General features: G+C 38.7%; 2 protein-coding genes across 4 annotated transcripts in view; both read left to right on the top strand.

Moving 5' to 3' along the window:
* LOC145497305 (uncharacterized) overlaps positions 1-3,377 on the top strand; it is a 5,311-nt gene extending 1,934 nt beyond the window's left edge. Inside the window, exon 2 of one of the 2 annotated variants that reach the window (XM_081477129.1) lies at positions 2,497-3,377. In XM_081477129.1, the coding sequence (XP_081333255.1) occupies positions 2,497-3,178 (682 nt within the window). In that variant the 3' untranslated portion in view covers positions 3,179-3,377. The remainder of the gene's footprint in view (positions 1-2,496) is intronic. The other variant, XM_081477130.1, reaches the window with a different exon arrangement.
* Positions 3,378-6,813: 3,436 nt separating this feature from the next.
* The window catches only part of LOC145498225 (transmembrane protein 131-like), a 27,242-nt gene continuing 19,055 nt past the window's right edge, over positions 6,814-15,000 (top strand). For both annotated transcript variants that reach the window (XM_081478121.1, XM_081478120.1), the window contains exons 1-8: positions 6,814-7,108; positions 7,276-7,328; positions 7,647-7,672; positions 8,666-8,725; positions 10,889-11,012; positions 11,333-11,446; positions 11,792-11,914; positions 12,312-12,392. In XM_081478121.1, coding sequence (XP_081334247.1) covers positions 6,964-7,108; positions 7,276-7,328; positions 7,647-7,672; positions 8,666-8,725; positions 10,889-11,012; positions 11,333-11,446; positions 11,792-11,914; positions 12,312-12,392 — 726 coding nt within the window. In that variant the 5' untranslated portion in view covers positions 6,814-6,963. The remainder of the gene's footprint in view (positions 7,109-7,275; positions 7,329-7,646; positions 7,673-8,665; positions 8,726-10,888; positions 11,013-11,332; positions 11,447-11,791; positions 11,915-12,311; positions 12,393-15,000) is intronic.

Genomic DNA, 15,000 nt, shown 5'->3' with positions numbered 1-15,000 from the left:
CCAAACCAAACTAAACGGATCTGTTTCCACAAGAGCAATGACATTCTCAGCAGAACAAGTATACGATTTCAACAAAATTTAATCTGTAAGAGTCGAAATTTAAGGCTTTCTTAAAGGTAATCGCTTTCGATGGAAAAGCAGACATAGCATTTCAATGATTCGGCTCCAAATTCCGCATTCTTTGTTAATGGGCGTTGATCTTTCAGCCTCACTAGCTGGCAACTATAAATTATTTTGGCTCTGCAGAAGGGAGTCTAAAATAGTCGAGCTAAAACATATAAATGTGTTCAGTTGACAGGCGAAAAGCGATTATTTGCCTCAACCTGGAGAAAATTAAACAGCCTATAAAACACGTTGATGTGTTCACATAGCTAAAGTGTAATTCAATATTGGACAACTGAGTGACTTCATGTGCCGCTCAGAACAGAATCTAAAACGTCCATGCTCTCCGTGAAAATTAGTTCATTGGCGTTTCACTACTATTTCTCCGCTTTATTGATGTGAAATGTGGACCATTTTTTACCAATTTCACCAAACCTATATCTGTGAAATTACCAAAGCACATTCTGAAGTGCAGGAAAATGTTTCTGTTGTTTGATACATTTATTCTGATATTCTGATTATTGTGCAAATATTGGATTTCTGCCGTAATAGTTGAATAGGATGATAGGCCCTTTTTCTCATTTTGGATGAATGTGGAATCGAAATGGTGATTTCGCTCGCAAAAAAACTTCACATAGTGAAACCATTAGTTATTTCTTTATTTTCCTTCCATCGTGTTTAAAAATAACGTTATTGCGGATTTCGGGTCTGATATATGACATACGTTTCTCAAGATTTGAAGTGTTAAGAAAATTTTCACAGAGATAAAGTAGTCCCTGAGTTATCGTCCAGATGTCATCATCTCGGTCGAAAAACTCAAGGTCCGGAAGGTCTGGAGGTGTTGTAATTAGTCGAATGGTTTTAAGCAGAGATCTGACGATTGGTTATTCTAAGAAAAGAAATCAGCATCAAATTTGTGAAGATCTTCTAATTTAGCCTGCGAACAAGCGCACATTGGAACACAAGCACGAGCAGCGTAGCCGCGAGTTCGTAATCATGGCGCATACATAATGGTAATAGGACTGAGTGGAGTCCAATCCGGTCTGTAATCATACGAGTGATTAACAAAATCGGACGACCGCGAAGCGGGAGTCCGATTTGTTAATCACGAGTATGATTACAGACTGAATTGGACGACGCGATGTCCTGTTACCAATTAATCAAAACTACGACAAAATTCGAGAAACGAACAAACCATCGATTGAGCGCTGAACGATTTTAGAACGTCGTTATGAATGTTGAAAAACCCAGCAGTTTAGTCAACAAAGTACATCGCAACTTCGCGCGCAAAATGACGCGTACTGTCCAATTACAAGCATGACGCGTGCACTGTCCAATTAATGCTCAAATCGGGCTGCTGATAGCCAATCACGTTCGAGAATTTTGTTATAGTTTTGATTAATGGTGTAATTGAGCGGACGAGGAAGTGTGACTTTCTTGGCGCCTCTTCACCAGACTCCACCCCGCCGAATCGCTTCGCTTTACGCGCGATCGCCAATAGCGCGTGACTCAAAGGTAAGTTTTACAATAACTGCCTAATTTCTCGCGCGCTGATTTGCTTATTTTTACCATCAATAAGAGTACAGACAGGTAAAATTTTAATTTATGCAAACTTTCAAGTTCAACTTTAAGCGGTCAAACTGTCAACTTTTTTAACCAATGAGATTTTATGGACTTTGTAAGTAGCCAATCAGAAAACGAGGAAAGCTATCGGGACCCAAGATCTCTCCGCCTCGGTATTAACCTCCTGCCCCAGACAAAATAGGTCTCTTCGTTTTCGTTTTAAATATCGGCTACATAAAAACACGTCCCAATGTAAAATTCTCACTGTATCTGAAGAAGGCTGGTTTGGCCAGCCGAAATATAGTACACCTTCAAAAAATCATCCTACGTTGTGTCGGTTTTTGCTTTTGTATTCTTCGTTTTCGATGTTTTCCCTCTTGTACTGTGAGTAGGGATATAGAACACATTTCCGGATATTTTGCCCTTTTTCTAGCCACCGATAGTCGAACTTTGCTCTTATTTTGGCCCTCCTTAAGGATGCAAACCAGCGCAACATACCCTGCACTTAGATTTTGACTGACACAATCTCTCCAGCGATTCATCTTTAATATTTCCAACTTAAAGCCACAGACCATTCCTAGGTTTAGAGAGTCAGTTGTTCAAAATTAGGACATTTTTGTTACACCCCTTATCTCATGTGACGAATTCAGTAACTTGTAATATACCTTCTGGGGTGCGGGGGGGGGGGGGGAGGTGGGGAGGGAGAGTGTGGATATGCACCAGCTCCAACACACGTCATCATCTGACCATAGAAGAAGGTTGAAACATCTGTAATGAAGAATATTTGCGCTCAAAGTTCAGACAAGCTATTTCACTCTTTTGTTTTAACAGAATGGCAATTGGCGTTGCGGCTATTCTACTGATGGCGTTACTCGCACCTGTCACGCATGGCGTGACAACTTACAACACTGGAGCGGGTACACTTTACACGCTCAAGGTGGTGAAAGATGTGGCACTGGAACGTTCGACGACCAACTTCAATTATTTGACATACCTTCTGGTATCCAAGCACCCGCAGTATCCCAACAAGCGATCCTTGGTGCAGTTTGAGAATCTACCCACTGCCTGCCTCGCCTGCAACATCAAATCAGCCAAGATGTACTTATACTATAAATACGCGCACAAGGCTAGCTGGCATTCGATCTACCGGACCCCTTTCATTCCCCGTTACATTCAGGCTCACTTGGTGAAAAAATATTGGGTGGAAAGTCAAGCCACCAGCACCAAGCGCTATTCCAGCGTATCCTGGTCCGCACCATGGCTGGCCTTGGACGGCAGCGATGCAGAGGCCGAACCTCAAGATTGGAATCCAGTCACAATTTATCCCTTGCGCCCCGAAGGCTTCGTGGAGTTTGACGTCACATCTGCAATCAGGAAGTGGCGTGGCGGCGTGCCTAATTATGGCCTGGTGATCCGTGCAGTCAATGAGCTGCAAGCAGGAAGAGGCATCCGCTTTTACAGCAATAGATATAGTGATTCTAGCAAGCACGCCTATGTTCGCGTTTTGTGCTAAGCATGAAAAAAAGAGCAAGCATTTCATTTCCCACAAAGCCAGTGAGTGTTACGAAGTAGAGTAGATAACGACGATAACGTGTTTGGGGATCAATTGTAACTGCTTATAGCATTACAAATAAAATGATAAAGAAATGTGACAAAATTGTGTGTTCAGACTTTAATTAATTCTGTATGAAAATAGATTTCAATGCCATTTTCCCGGCATTTTCCATTTTGAGCAAAAACCCTTGTTTATGGTCAATTCGACGCGTTTTGGCTTTCGGCTGATAGAACATCGAAAGTTGTGCTGAAAGAGTCATTCTTAAAGACACAAGGTGTCGCCCTTAGTAAGAATTTTTGATTTCCCTTTACTTATGCTTTCACTGGAAAATAATCAAGACTTAATTGGGCGGTTGAACTCAAGATGAATCTAAAACGAAAGAAAGTTTGACTTTGCAGAACACTATTCAACAAACTACAAGAATCCAGACAGCCGTGCTGAACACGAACATCTCTCACTGAATCCTTACAGGAGGTTTGAGTGTTAAATCATGGAGAACAATTTATCTGACCAAAGACACCAAAGTGACGTTTTTGCGCGTATCATATCTACAGTATTTTCAGGCAAAATTCTTCTATCTCGGGTGATTTTAAAATTGCTTAACTATCATGTAAAAAAATCTGGACATTTCGTCTTAAACTCTTGCACCGGTTTTGATCCTGCACAAGGCTATCTGTGTAGTCTGAAACTTCCTCTCACCACAAGTTTGATGCGGTCTCGTTCTCAAGTTCAAATCCCTGGGAACGAGGCTGAAACGAAAAATAAACAACCATAACAAACACGAGCGACATATATTTTTTCTTTTTGATCTTTTAAGATACCTGCAAGGATGTCTGCAAATAGTTGAATAGCTAGCTACCTGTTACGTTGTGTCATATTCTACCCAAGGTATTGTTATCCCCACGGCTGGTGTTATTCACGACATGGTAAGTCATAGGGAATCGCCCAAGACCAGGCGAAAATAGTAGCGGACAGCTAGATCAAGCCCGACTTACTCGTTGGGTGGGAGGGTGGGTCGCCAACCTCGTCGCTTTCGCGGCCTCGAGTAGAGTGATGGGGGTAAAACACGTGTAAATTCTTTCTTACTGTTCTTTGAATTTTATGCCCAGGGTATCAATTACCAATGCAAATCAAGTTTACGTAGTTCTTGCTGTCGGTCTGTCAGCATGACAACCAGATACGAACGATCAAAGACAACGCATGCCCTTTAGGGAAGAAAAAGAACGATAACGCGGCTCTGGCTATAAGATCGAAAAAATTTCCGAGAGCTTGTCAGGGGGCAAAAAGGAGACATTTTCGCAATACCTCAGAAACATTTGCTTTCGATCTGTTTCGGCAGCAATTTTCCTCAGTCAGCAACTGCCACGTTCAGAAAAAAGAAGAGAAAGAAAGAGCGGGGGCAGCTAGTCGGGTAGACGCGAAATTTTCGGACGAGCGATATAGGACGACAGACTGACAGATAGACAAACAAGCGGACAGACAGACAGACAGACAGAGACAAACAGATCATGGAAATAGAAAAACTAAGAAAGAAAGAGAGAAAGAAAGAAAGAACGAACGTACGAAAGAAAAACAATTCAAACAAAACAATAACAACCTGGGCCTCACTGGTCCGGCGCACTCCAAGCTTATAAAAACAATTACGTGTAGCAACATACAGCAGTGTCTCGCGGCAAATCATTGATTCTTCTGGGTCATCAATCTCGTCCAATAATTGCTTCAACTGTCCAAGGGCAGATCAAATATCATCAGTTCCCGATCAAGATCAGTCCAGTCCCTGAGCTCTCCTTTCTTCCCGCCCCATATAGGGGCTGAACCCGCAGGCGGAGTCCAGGATAACTTGCATGCGCATGCTCAGAATGAACCAATAAAAAATTACTAGGCCCCAACCTTCAGCACAGGTATGGCTTTTGCCAGGTTGGGACCGATGCTAGAAAAGATTTGCAGAATCTGTCAGCGATCCCCTTGGGATCCGTTCAAATAGTCATGCCTTCCAATTTAAATGACGGAAGTGAAGATGACTTACTCTTTTGCTTGTTTACAACTTCGTTAATCAGCTTCCAAGTTAACTGTAGATCATTTTTCGAGCTTTCAAATCTATTGTCGTAGAATAAGCGCTTGGCGATTCGGATTGAATGATTTAGCTTATTTTGTATTTTTTTATACCGTAATGCACACGACTCGCTGGGCGCCGATCGAATCAATTGTTTGTAAAGTTTGTTCTTTTTGATTTAGTAATAGATTTCAGAAAACCTGGGGTTAACCATTCTTGAGTGCGGAACTCGTTCAGCTGTTTACCTTTGATAATATTTAAGTTCACTTCTTTCTCCAATTTTGGTCAAAAAAGGTCACAAATAGAACAGAGCGTTTATAACTTAAAATTTAATCAAGCAGTATCTCTTATAGCCTAGCTGAAAGGTGTGGGGGCTTTTACAACAACAGAAAGTTTATAGCAAGAAATTAAAATCAGCCCTGTTGACTGGAGCTATTGTGCAATGTTCTGACAATATTGACGTACGGGCGACAAGCTCTAACAGTGTAGTCTGGCTTCTTATCAACATTGTTTACTCTGAAATGTGGTTTTCTATTTTTACAACCAAAAGAAAAATGAAACACGTGCTGAAGGTAAGGCCGCTTAATCCATGTTTACCTTTGAACATACACCAAAATAGTGAATGTTTGATTCTCACTTATGCTCACTTATTTCAGATCGGTCAGTTGTGATATGTCACGTTTCGTCGACATCAGTTGTTTATTTTTTTACACAGAAACAAAAAACTGAGGTACGATCGAGTTTAAAACATCATGCTTTGATAGGTCAATATTTCCTTTGAGAATGGTTAGAGTTGTTTCTAGCACAGTGTGGTGTCTCGAGCTGTCGTGTCACATCGCATTTCCGAGTGACTGATCTTTAGCATTCGTGTTTTTTTTTTTTTTGTTTTGTTTTGTTTTGTTTTGTTTTGTTTTTTACTGAAATTATATAATGTTTTTCTTTTTATTATTCGGGCCACTGTGCTCGTGACTTACGTTGGCAAATGTTATATTGTTTTGTCTGTATCGGACACAGCCAAGGATAAAACAATAGACAGACAGGAAAATATCCAGTAAAATCGCATTTTGTTTAATACCGAAAATGAAATGAGAAAGTTGTGCCCTTTTGATTGCATGTGAAGTGCTTTCGCTCTGTTACTTTGATAAATTAACTCTCTTTGTTCATTTTTGCAACAATAAAGTTCTCAATAGCTCCGGAAGACAGCTGTGTTATTTGAATTTTTACGCAACCAAGACGGTGTTTTATTTGAAGATCCCCATAAATATTGGTGCTGCATGGAATAGCAGCTGCCGGGAAGTGGGGAACTAAAAGTTGCGCAAACTATCGCCTTCATATTTCATAAGTGTGGTTGTCACGGCCGAATCGTGGACGAATGTTTCTTTGACATACTTCCGTGATCACGGATTGCGTGTGTTTCCTAAATCCAACACCAACATCGCTTCCTGTGCACGAATTACGTCGCCCGAATTGTTTACTCGAGAAGCACTTGTATCTGGCATAGGAGCTAAGCTAAGAAATGATAACACCCCAGGGGTCTGAATTGATCAATAAAATCTTTCCACGTACCTATTTCGACGAGTTACTGAAGTAGTGAATTATTTATGCTAATGTATTACAGGGTTGTCACGTGACTCAACGAGCACCTGTACCCAAATCCCATGAGGCCAATTTGCCCAAGTTTGGATTGTGTATGAGAATTCCACCGAAAAAGTTAGGATTTCGAACCGCAAGCATGGCCGCTGCAGTTGGAGTTATTTTATTTACTTACATTTGCCTAGTCTTTTTAGTTACACATAGGATATGTATGATGCAGTGCAATCCGATGTCTAGACCTGGTAAGTGGCGTTGAAATGGGAGAATTGTGTTAGTGTTGTTGTTTTGTAGCCCTCGTTTCTTCACGTCGATCCGTCGTGGCAACGGAACAGTTGTACAAGTTTCTAGCCTGTTTATATTTAGAGTTTGTGGTTTATAAGTCTAATTCATTTACTTTCAACATTTTAAGGTGTATACCAAGGCGATATGGGTGATGTGCGGTTCTCAGGGAGCCACGTACAGGTAAGAATTTGTTGTCAAAAGTGAAAGGTGTGTTGTGTTGGATAGACCAATGTTATTTTCAATGCAAGGAACTACCAGAGACTCGGAAATATGGTGTTAAAATTCTCACCAAAGTCCAATCACAAAGTAACTCCACTCGGCCGGAAGCCGAGATAACTCACTGCGAGCTACTTGCGTGGAGTTCGTCCCTGTAAATTGAAGATAACTGCAGTTTACTCGACCATGTTCGATGGTGGTGCAGTCGTGTTTGAAGTCTGTCAAATTTCAGCCGAGACTGTTGTTTGGAATATAACTCGTTATTTTTTATGATATTCACAGAATGATGGCTCACATCAGAACAGAAGGTAGGAAAAATTAAGCTTTCTTAAATTCGTTCCGTACTTTATTGAAGATCTAGTCGTCTCGATATTCCTGTTACGAAAAGGGTGGATGAACCAACACCCCCATGTACTGTGAACTCTGTCATTCGCCCACGTTAACACGACGCTTCTTTGCTCCAGTTATTTTAGGATCAGTTTGCTTATTGTTCAAGTGTTTAACTAAGCAGTAGGATGTTTACTAGCTTTATTAGAGCTACAGTCGTCCATTTCATGTGCTGCAATTTGTTTGCGCCAGATCAGAGTGGCTTCAATTCGCGTAGTTGTTTTGGCAGGTTCCCTATTCGCCGTGACAATATTTTATCACGGCTATTAACGATCGTATATTTACAATGTCATTGCCGAATAATTCTGTACTCAGTTTCAATAATCTGTTTGAATAGTGATAAATTCATCACAGTATATCGTAGAATTAGGCAATATTTGGGCCTGGATTTTCTCTAAATACGATTTTTAAAATGATTTCATTTCCGTCTGAAGGGTGGTGGTTCAGTATAAGGTATATCGGTCGTTCTGTCCACGGGTTTTGTGCAGTTTTTCACGAATTTAACCCTTATTATGAATTTACACAATACTTTTTCCGTAATGTTATTGCACAGATGTCAATCTAGATGTTTTGGAGTGACTTTAAATTAAACAGTAATAGACAGAAATAGGCAAAAATACCTTTAATATTCTGAGGTCAAATCGTAATTTATCCCAACGTCGCGAACAATGCTCGGAAGTTTGAAAAAAAAATACGCAATAGTGTGCGAGCTGTTTTAACTTTCAACTCCTTTAACACTCTTGTTATGGAATATTTAATGTTTACTCGATCTTCAAATTTGCCAAGCAGTGAACTCCGGGGGTAGACTTCACTGGGTGCTATCGGCTGGCGAAGATAAATTAATACTAAATACATTGTTGTTGATATATTGTTGACTCTCATATTAATCTATGTTTCTTGATTCTTAATTTCAGAGATCAGCCCAATATTAGGCATATTCGTTTTGAACCATCTTATTTAGATTTCTATGAACAGTAAGTTTTAGATTTGATGTTATTTAAAATATTATGTTTACATTTTCATTTAAATATTGTGGATATTCAATAGTACATTGTCGAATGTGTCATTCACTTTGCATGTGATGTGTGACACACGACCAGCATCCTCTGATATTTACTTGTTGTCGGATATTTAATTAATGACCTAGCCACTACTTATTGCAAGTTGAACTTTGGATCTTTGAACAGTTCCAGTGTTAAAATTATGAACGATTGTGTGGAGTTATTCAGTGGCCGAAGTCTGGCAATTTAGAACGGTGTTCTACTAGTTACCGTATCTGACACTTTGGGCATGTTAACCGAAGCTTCTTGTCAAAATTTGTTTCTTGTCACTGGACCACTAGCAGTGGCAGTGGAGGGAGTAGACAAAACTAACTTGATTGTGTAGTGATGATAAACTTCAAATAATTTTGCGATGTATAGAAGTCACCAAATGTTCAGACCATTGAAATCCATTGTTTTGTCTAGTGTTGTTTGAAACAGGAATTAGTGTCTTTCCTGTTTGTGTTTCCTTGTTATGTTTCCTTGTTGTGGTTCAGGAGGAATTGGTACTACTGACTTTTATTATAGTAATATAATACCTTGACAAGGATTAAATCCAGTTGTTAAACAAACCATGTCATTTTAGAAAGACTGTCAAAAGTGGCTATGGATTGTTTTCTTTGTGAGTCTTCTTGACATATTTAAGTCTTGAAAATGTTATCAGTTTTAGTAAGGAGACATCCACCGCTTAATTATGCTTGGCATGAGAGTGTATTAAAATAATGCATCTGCCTGTTCTTGTGTTTTTCCAGACAACATCTACATGCTTATTCCCCATAGAGGGTTTTCTGTTTGTACTCCCCACTCTCCCAGAAATTTTAGTTCAGCATTATACTTCCCTTTAAACTTTTGGCTTTTGAGGGGCCCACCCCGTCAAAATTTCCAATGACTTTTCCAGAGCTGAGCACCAGGCAAATTGAGTGGCTGTGAAGAAGATTTGACAATCTAGGGAACGTTTTTCTGATTAAGAAGTTTGACAGTTCAAAGTGGTTTCGCCTACCTGTGCGAGCCAGTTGCCCTCCAGCTGAAAACCTTATTGAAACCCCTTCCTTTCATGGGATGAAAAGGCTTTGATCCACAAACTTCTGCAACTATGAACAGTACAAGTTTGCTTATTTTTGTAGTATAATATTTTTTCATCCAAGGGCAGTGACTAAAGTACAATGAGACCCTGTCATACAGTCACCCTTCCTGTTGTATGGCCATCTCATTGACAGCTTCTGTATTTTGCCGAAGTAAATTTTCAGTCAGTTACACTAAGCTATTGTAGCTCAAAATACTTTCAGATTACAAATGTACCAGCCATAGGAAACAGTACAATAGTACACATATACCAAGTCAATCATGCAGTCTCCTTGTGAACTGAGTTGTATTTTTGTGCAAGATTTTTGTAGCTTTGTATTGAGCACTGTATTAACCCTTTGACTGTCAAATTATTTTTTTTGGTTGCCATGCACTAAATGGACCTTAGTTTTGCTGAGAAAGCTATTTTTTACCAAAAAGACAGATTTCCCCATGATTAGGTACAAGAATGTACAATATTTTAATTTGGCGCACACATAAACCAAAATTTTGACTTTTTTGCGATTGCCTTTTCAGCCCTTTTTCTCTCACTACCTTTTGCGTTTCATCTTCTTTCTGGCTGCCGTAAAAAGTTGGGTGTTAATTATGGGCAAAGCCTGGAAATGGGACCTTGATCAATTATAGTTATAATAGGCCATTTTACCACCATCTTTGCATCAAAATTGATAACATTGTTTTTCAATTTGCTACGCGTATACATCAGAATGCCATCAATATCCAAAACCACCTGTTGTGCAGATAGATCTATCCTAGCTCTACTATTTGCTTATCAAGAATATCTGGTGGCATTTGAATTGATGAAGTCACCAGTGGTACAAAGAGCACAACCACTCAGGATGTGTATATGCACTTTTGGTAGTCAAAGGGTTAAAGAGGACCAATACACTAGATAATATTAAACCATAACTTGTGTCTGTTATTGATTTATTTTTGCGCTTATGGAAGTGATTTTATCTTTGACTCTTTTTATATTTTTGTATACATGTAGTAACTAGTGATGATATTTCATTTCAGATCTGTGGGTATGCCAAGCATACGAACAGTATCAGTTATAAACCCACATACAGAGCAGAATCTTCAACTGCAATCTATATCTGGTAGCACTGCACATTTTCATGCTTCCTTTTTTCAATCAAAAGTAAGTTCTTTGCTTGATATCCTCAGTGTAAATATTGCAGGAGAGCCCTGATATAATAGAATTCTTAATCACCAAACCAGGGTGCAAATAGATTTTAGTAATAATAGATAGTTGGAACTCGTTGAGTCTTCCCTTGTCATTGTGGAAAATTCCTCACAGACTGGGAAAACAGCTGCATATTTTACAAAGTTATAGTTTGCCATGAACAAAATTAAAGTGGTATCAGAGCTTCTAGAGAAGTGAAATGTAAACAGTAGTTAGTTAGTCATTTGCGTACATGTGGTGTTCTTTTTAACAGTCTATTTTATTTTTGTCTGCAGGTAGTTCATCCATTACGAAATACAACATTTGAGATAGTGTTTTTAGCAAGACTAGTTGGAAATGTAGAAAATACATTATTTATTCACACCTCCAAAGGAGTTTATCCTTATCAGGTATGACAGCCAGTAATTATTATTAAATTATTAAATTAATTTACTGATACACAAATGCAAGACTTTCCCTCCTTCAAAGCATGCTCTGTTACATTAGGCAATGTTTTGGGGAAATAAAATGTTTTGAAATGCTGTTGTAACATAATACAAGTTGTGTAAGATATTGGCTACTTGCCATGAACATGTGCGATGTTGCCGTAAATAAAAATATATATATATTTAAAATTGAGATTGTATCCTGCTTTGCTTTTGTAGTTATGAGAAACTTTTCCAGGGTTCTGTCCTTGTGTCTGTGCATGTCTTTTGTGTAGTTTTATTGTCCAATGCATTTTGTTTTCATTTCAGGTTTTTGGAGTGGGGCTTCCAAATCCATACAGATTGCGGCCTTTTTTAGGAGCAAGAGTGCCCTTGAACTTTAGTTTTTCTACAATAATAAATATGCATAATCCCTATGACTCACCTTTACAAGTAAGTAGTTTGACAGATCTTACTGCTCAGGAGTGTCTTCATATTATTGTTGTTCAATTAATTACAAACTATTTGTTTCAGAGTAAACAACAATGTGCAGCTATTACAATAATTACAACAGCATCTGTGTACCATATCAATCTTGAGAAGTCGATTTCAATATCAGTTTTTTCCTCTCTTTCCTGTGTCTCTTCAGTACTACTGGATTATTGTAGGAACATGGGTTGGATGTGTTTTATAGTGTCAATGTGATTTTGGAATCAGAGGTTACTTGGGATTAAAAGTCAGTGGACAAATAATGCGTGAATAATTCCCATGTTCCCCATGATTGTGTTTCTCTGTTATTGTTTCTTCATGTTCAGTGTAATGTTATCTCCTTATCTTTGTTGCTGTCTAGGTAATAGAAATGTATTCAAGTGGAGGTGATTTGCATTTAGAACTTCCTTCAGGCTTGGAGGAAGCACCGCAAAAACATTGGGTAGGCATAAAATCCTCCATTTCTTGGAACAAGTTGCTAACTCCCCACAATTTACTGTCTGTAATATTTAAATGTGACTCATGTCAAAAACTTAAGGTTGCTCCAAATGTTTTTTGATGGAAGTCTAACACTATTTATAACATATTGGCCTAGTTTTATGGAAACTTATATGTACTCTATAAGTGCATTGAAGCTATAAAGGAGCGTTATTGTGGGCTATGAATAATGATGTGATGTGAAAATGAAACAGTCTGGGAGACTTTCAAAATCTGACACCATGTTGTCTAGTAGAAACATTTCTAAAAACTAACTGCAATTTATTCTCCCATAAACAGCTGTTCCCTTAGTATCTTTATCTTGGTGTTTCCAAGCATTTCATGGACAAGCAAACATTCATATGTACTCAGTCATAATTTTTACTACAGTTTAAAGTGTTACTACGACGAAAATCACATCTCTCCTATCTAAGCCATTTTAAAACATAAACAAGTAGTCTGTATGAGGAGAAAAATGCCGTTTACTATTTCCAAATGTCTCTTTTCGTTCCTGAGATATTCAAGTTTTTAATATATGCAAATTAGCAAAATGATGACGTCATACACTCAACCAAATTTTGATCAAATATGATGAAGAGGGATATGTACGGGTCCGCAAATGATCCCAGGACCGTAAATGATCCCGGACTGCAAATGATCCCCAAATTGAACCGCAAATGATCCCAGACCGGAAATGAAGAAGCTAGTCATAAAAGGGGATAAGTGACGATTTTGGTTGCTTTTCTTTTTTTTTTTTGCTCCAAATTAGCTGAATTTTTGCATGTGGTCTTCAATGTAATAGAAAAACGTGTCCCTGTATTTTTGCCGCTGGTTTTTGCTTCGTTTTATAAAGACGCCGCTAGGAAAACGGAGTGGTTTTTTGCATACGCAATATCCCGAAAACGAAGCAAAGTTTAGCGGAAAAACTACGGGACGTTGCTAAACATACCTAAACAAAACTGCATGGGAAATTTGGAGCGTTTTCGACAAAGTTCACTTTTGATTAAAATACCTAACGCCCTTTTCCCGCCGAGGCTGCAAATAAACGAAGCCGGGCCTTTGTTATGATAAACAGAGCCGATCCGTTATTATAATAGCCAAGCCAAGCCTTTGTTATAAGTCGAAGTCTCGCCTCGGTTTATCATAACAAAGGCTCGGCCCACCGTGACCGCAAGGACTTTGATTTCACTTAGAAAGCAGCAAAATGTCAATTTCACGCAACGTATAAGCTCAAAAATGTTAATTTTAGGTCAAAAAAGGTTTAAATGTTGATTTCACGTTAACATGTGACAGCAAGGAGGTTGATTTCGCTTAGAAACCAGCAAAATGTCAATTTCACACAACGCATAAGCTCAATGATGTTGATTTCAGGTCTACATAGGTTAAAATGTTGATTTCACGTTAACGGGTGATGGCAAGGATGTTGGTTTCACTTAGAAACCAGCAAAATGGTAATTTCCCGCAGCGCATAAGCTCAATGATGTTGATTTCAAGTCTAAATAGGTTAAAATGTTGAGTTGACGCTAATGCGTGACGGCAAGGATGTTGGTTTCACTTAGAAAACAAAATGGTTCTGAGTCTACTCAGGTGACAGCGTCTTCTGTAATAGTTGCTTCATGGTTAGAGTTTAGTTTAAAACTTTAGACGAGTAGCGTTAATGGCTGATAAAATGTCATTTAACTATAAAACCGAAATATCAATGTTGAACAAAGGAGGATATGTAGCGTATGTTGCAGTGATCATAATTTTACTTAGAATTGCAACGAAATATGAGCCAAGTGGTGTTTTGATGATTGAGTGGTGATATTCATAGCATTGTAGTTAGAAGCAAAATCTAGTCGAAAGTATGAAAAAAGAGCAAGTTGTAAGCCATTATAATTATAAGATGGCTTTAATAAAAACATCGGTATTCACGTAAGCCAATTCCTTATCCACACCATCCCACCGTCCATGCCATTCCTTATATTTTAGTTGGGATCATTTGCGGTCCAATATGGGGATCATTTGTGGTTCGGGATCATTTGCGGTCCTGGGATCATTTGCGGACACGTACAGATATCTCAGCCAATTTGTATTAGAAATGTTTGATTCTTTGCAGTAAGACTCTACTAAATGTGCTCCACAATACGAGCTTAACAGTTGTTACCATGGCAACATACTGGGTTCCAGACCTCCCCAATATTAGAGGCGTTTCTGGCCACGTTTGGCGATCCATTTTGATATTTGCTAATGGTCTCTCATATGCATGATCCAGCAAGCATATAAATATGTTAGCTCGAGTTTGTGGCCTCATTTAATGTTTATCAAGCTGAAAATCCCTAACATATTGAAATCAAGTGGTGGAGACTGGAAAAGAGTGAGTTGCCATGGGAATGGAATTTTTTATAGCCATCGGTGTGTTTCCTGTAGAACTATTAGCCTACCAAGTTTCAATGGATTCTGTTGCAAATTGACCGAGAATGGAGTTTTTATTCTTTTGTGGAATTCTATGTGATACACCTAAAAAATCAAGGGGTAAAATTTGATCATAGTACCACTTTAAACCTCATATTTCTTTCATAGACCAAAAATAT

Source organism: Orbicella franksi, chromosome 9 (genome assembly GCF_964199315.1).
Source record: "Orbicella franksi chromosome 9, jaOrbFran1.1, whole genome shotgun sequence".
Classification (NCBI taxonomy): Eukaryota; Metazoa; Cnidaria; class Anthozoa; order Scleractinia; family Merulinidae; genus Orbicella; species Orbicella franksi.
This window is presented reverse-complemented; position numbering and strand designations above follow the sequence as displayed.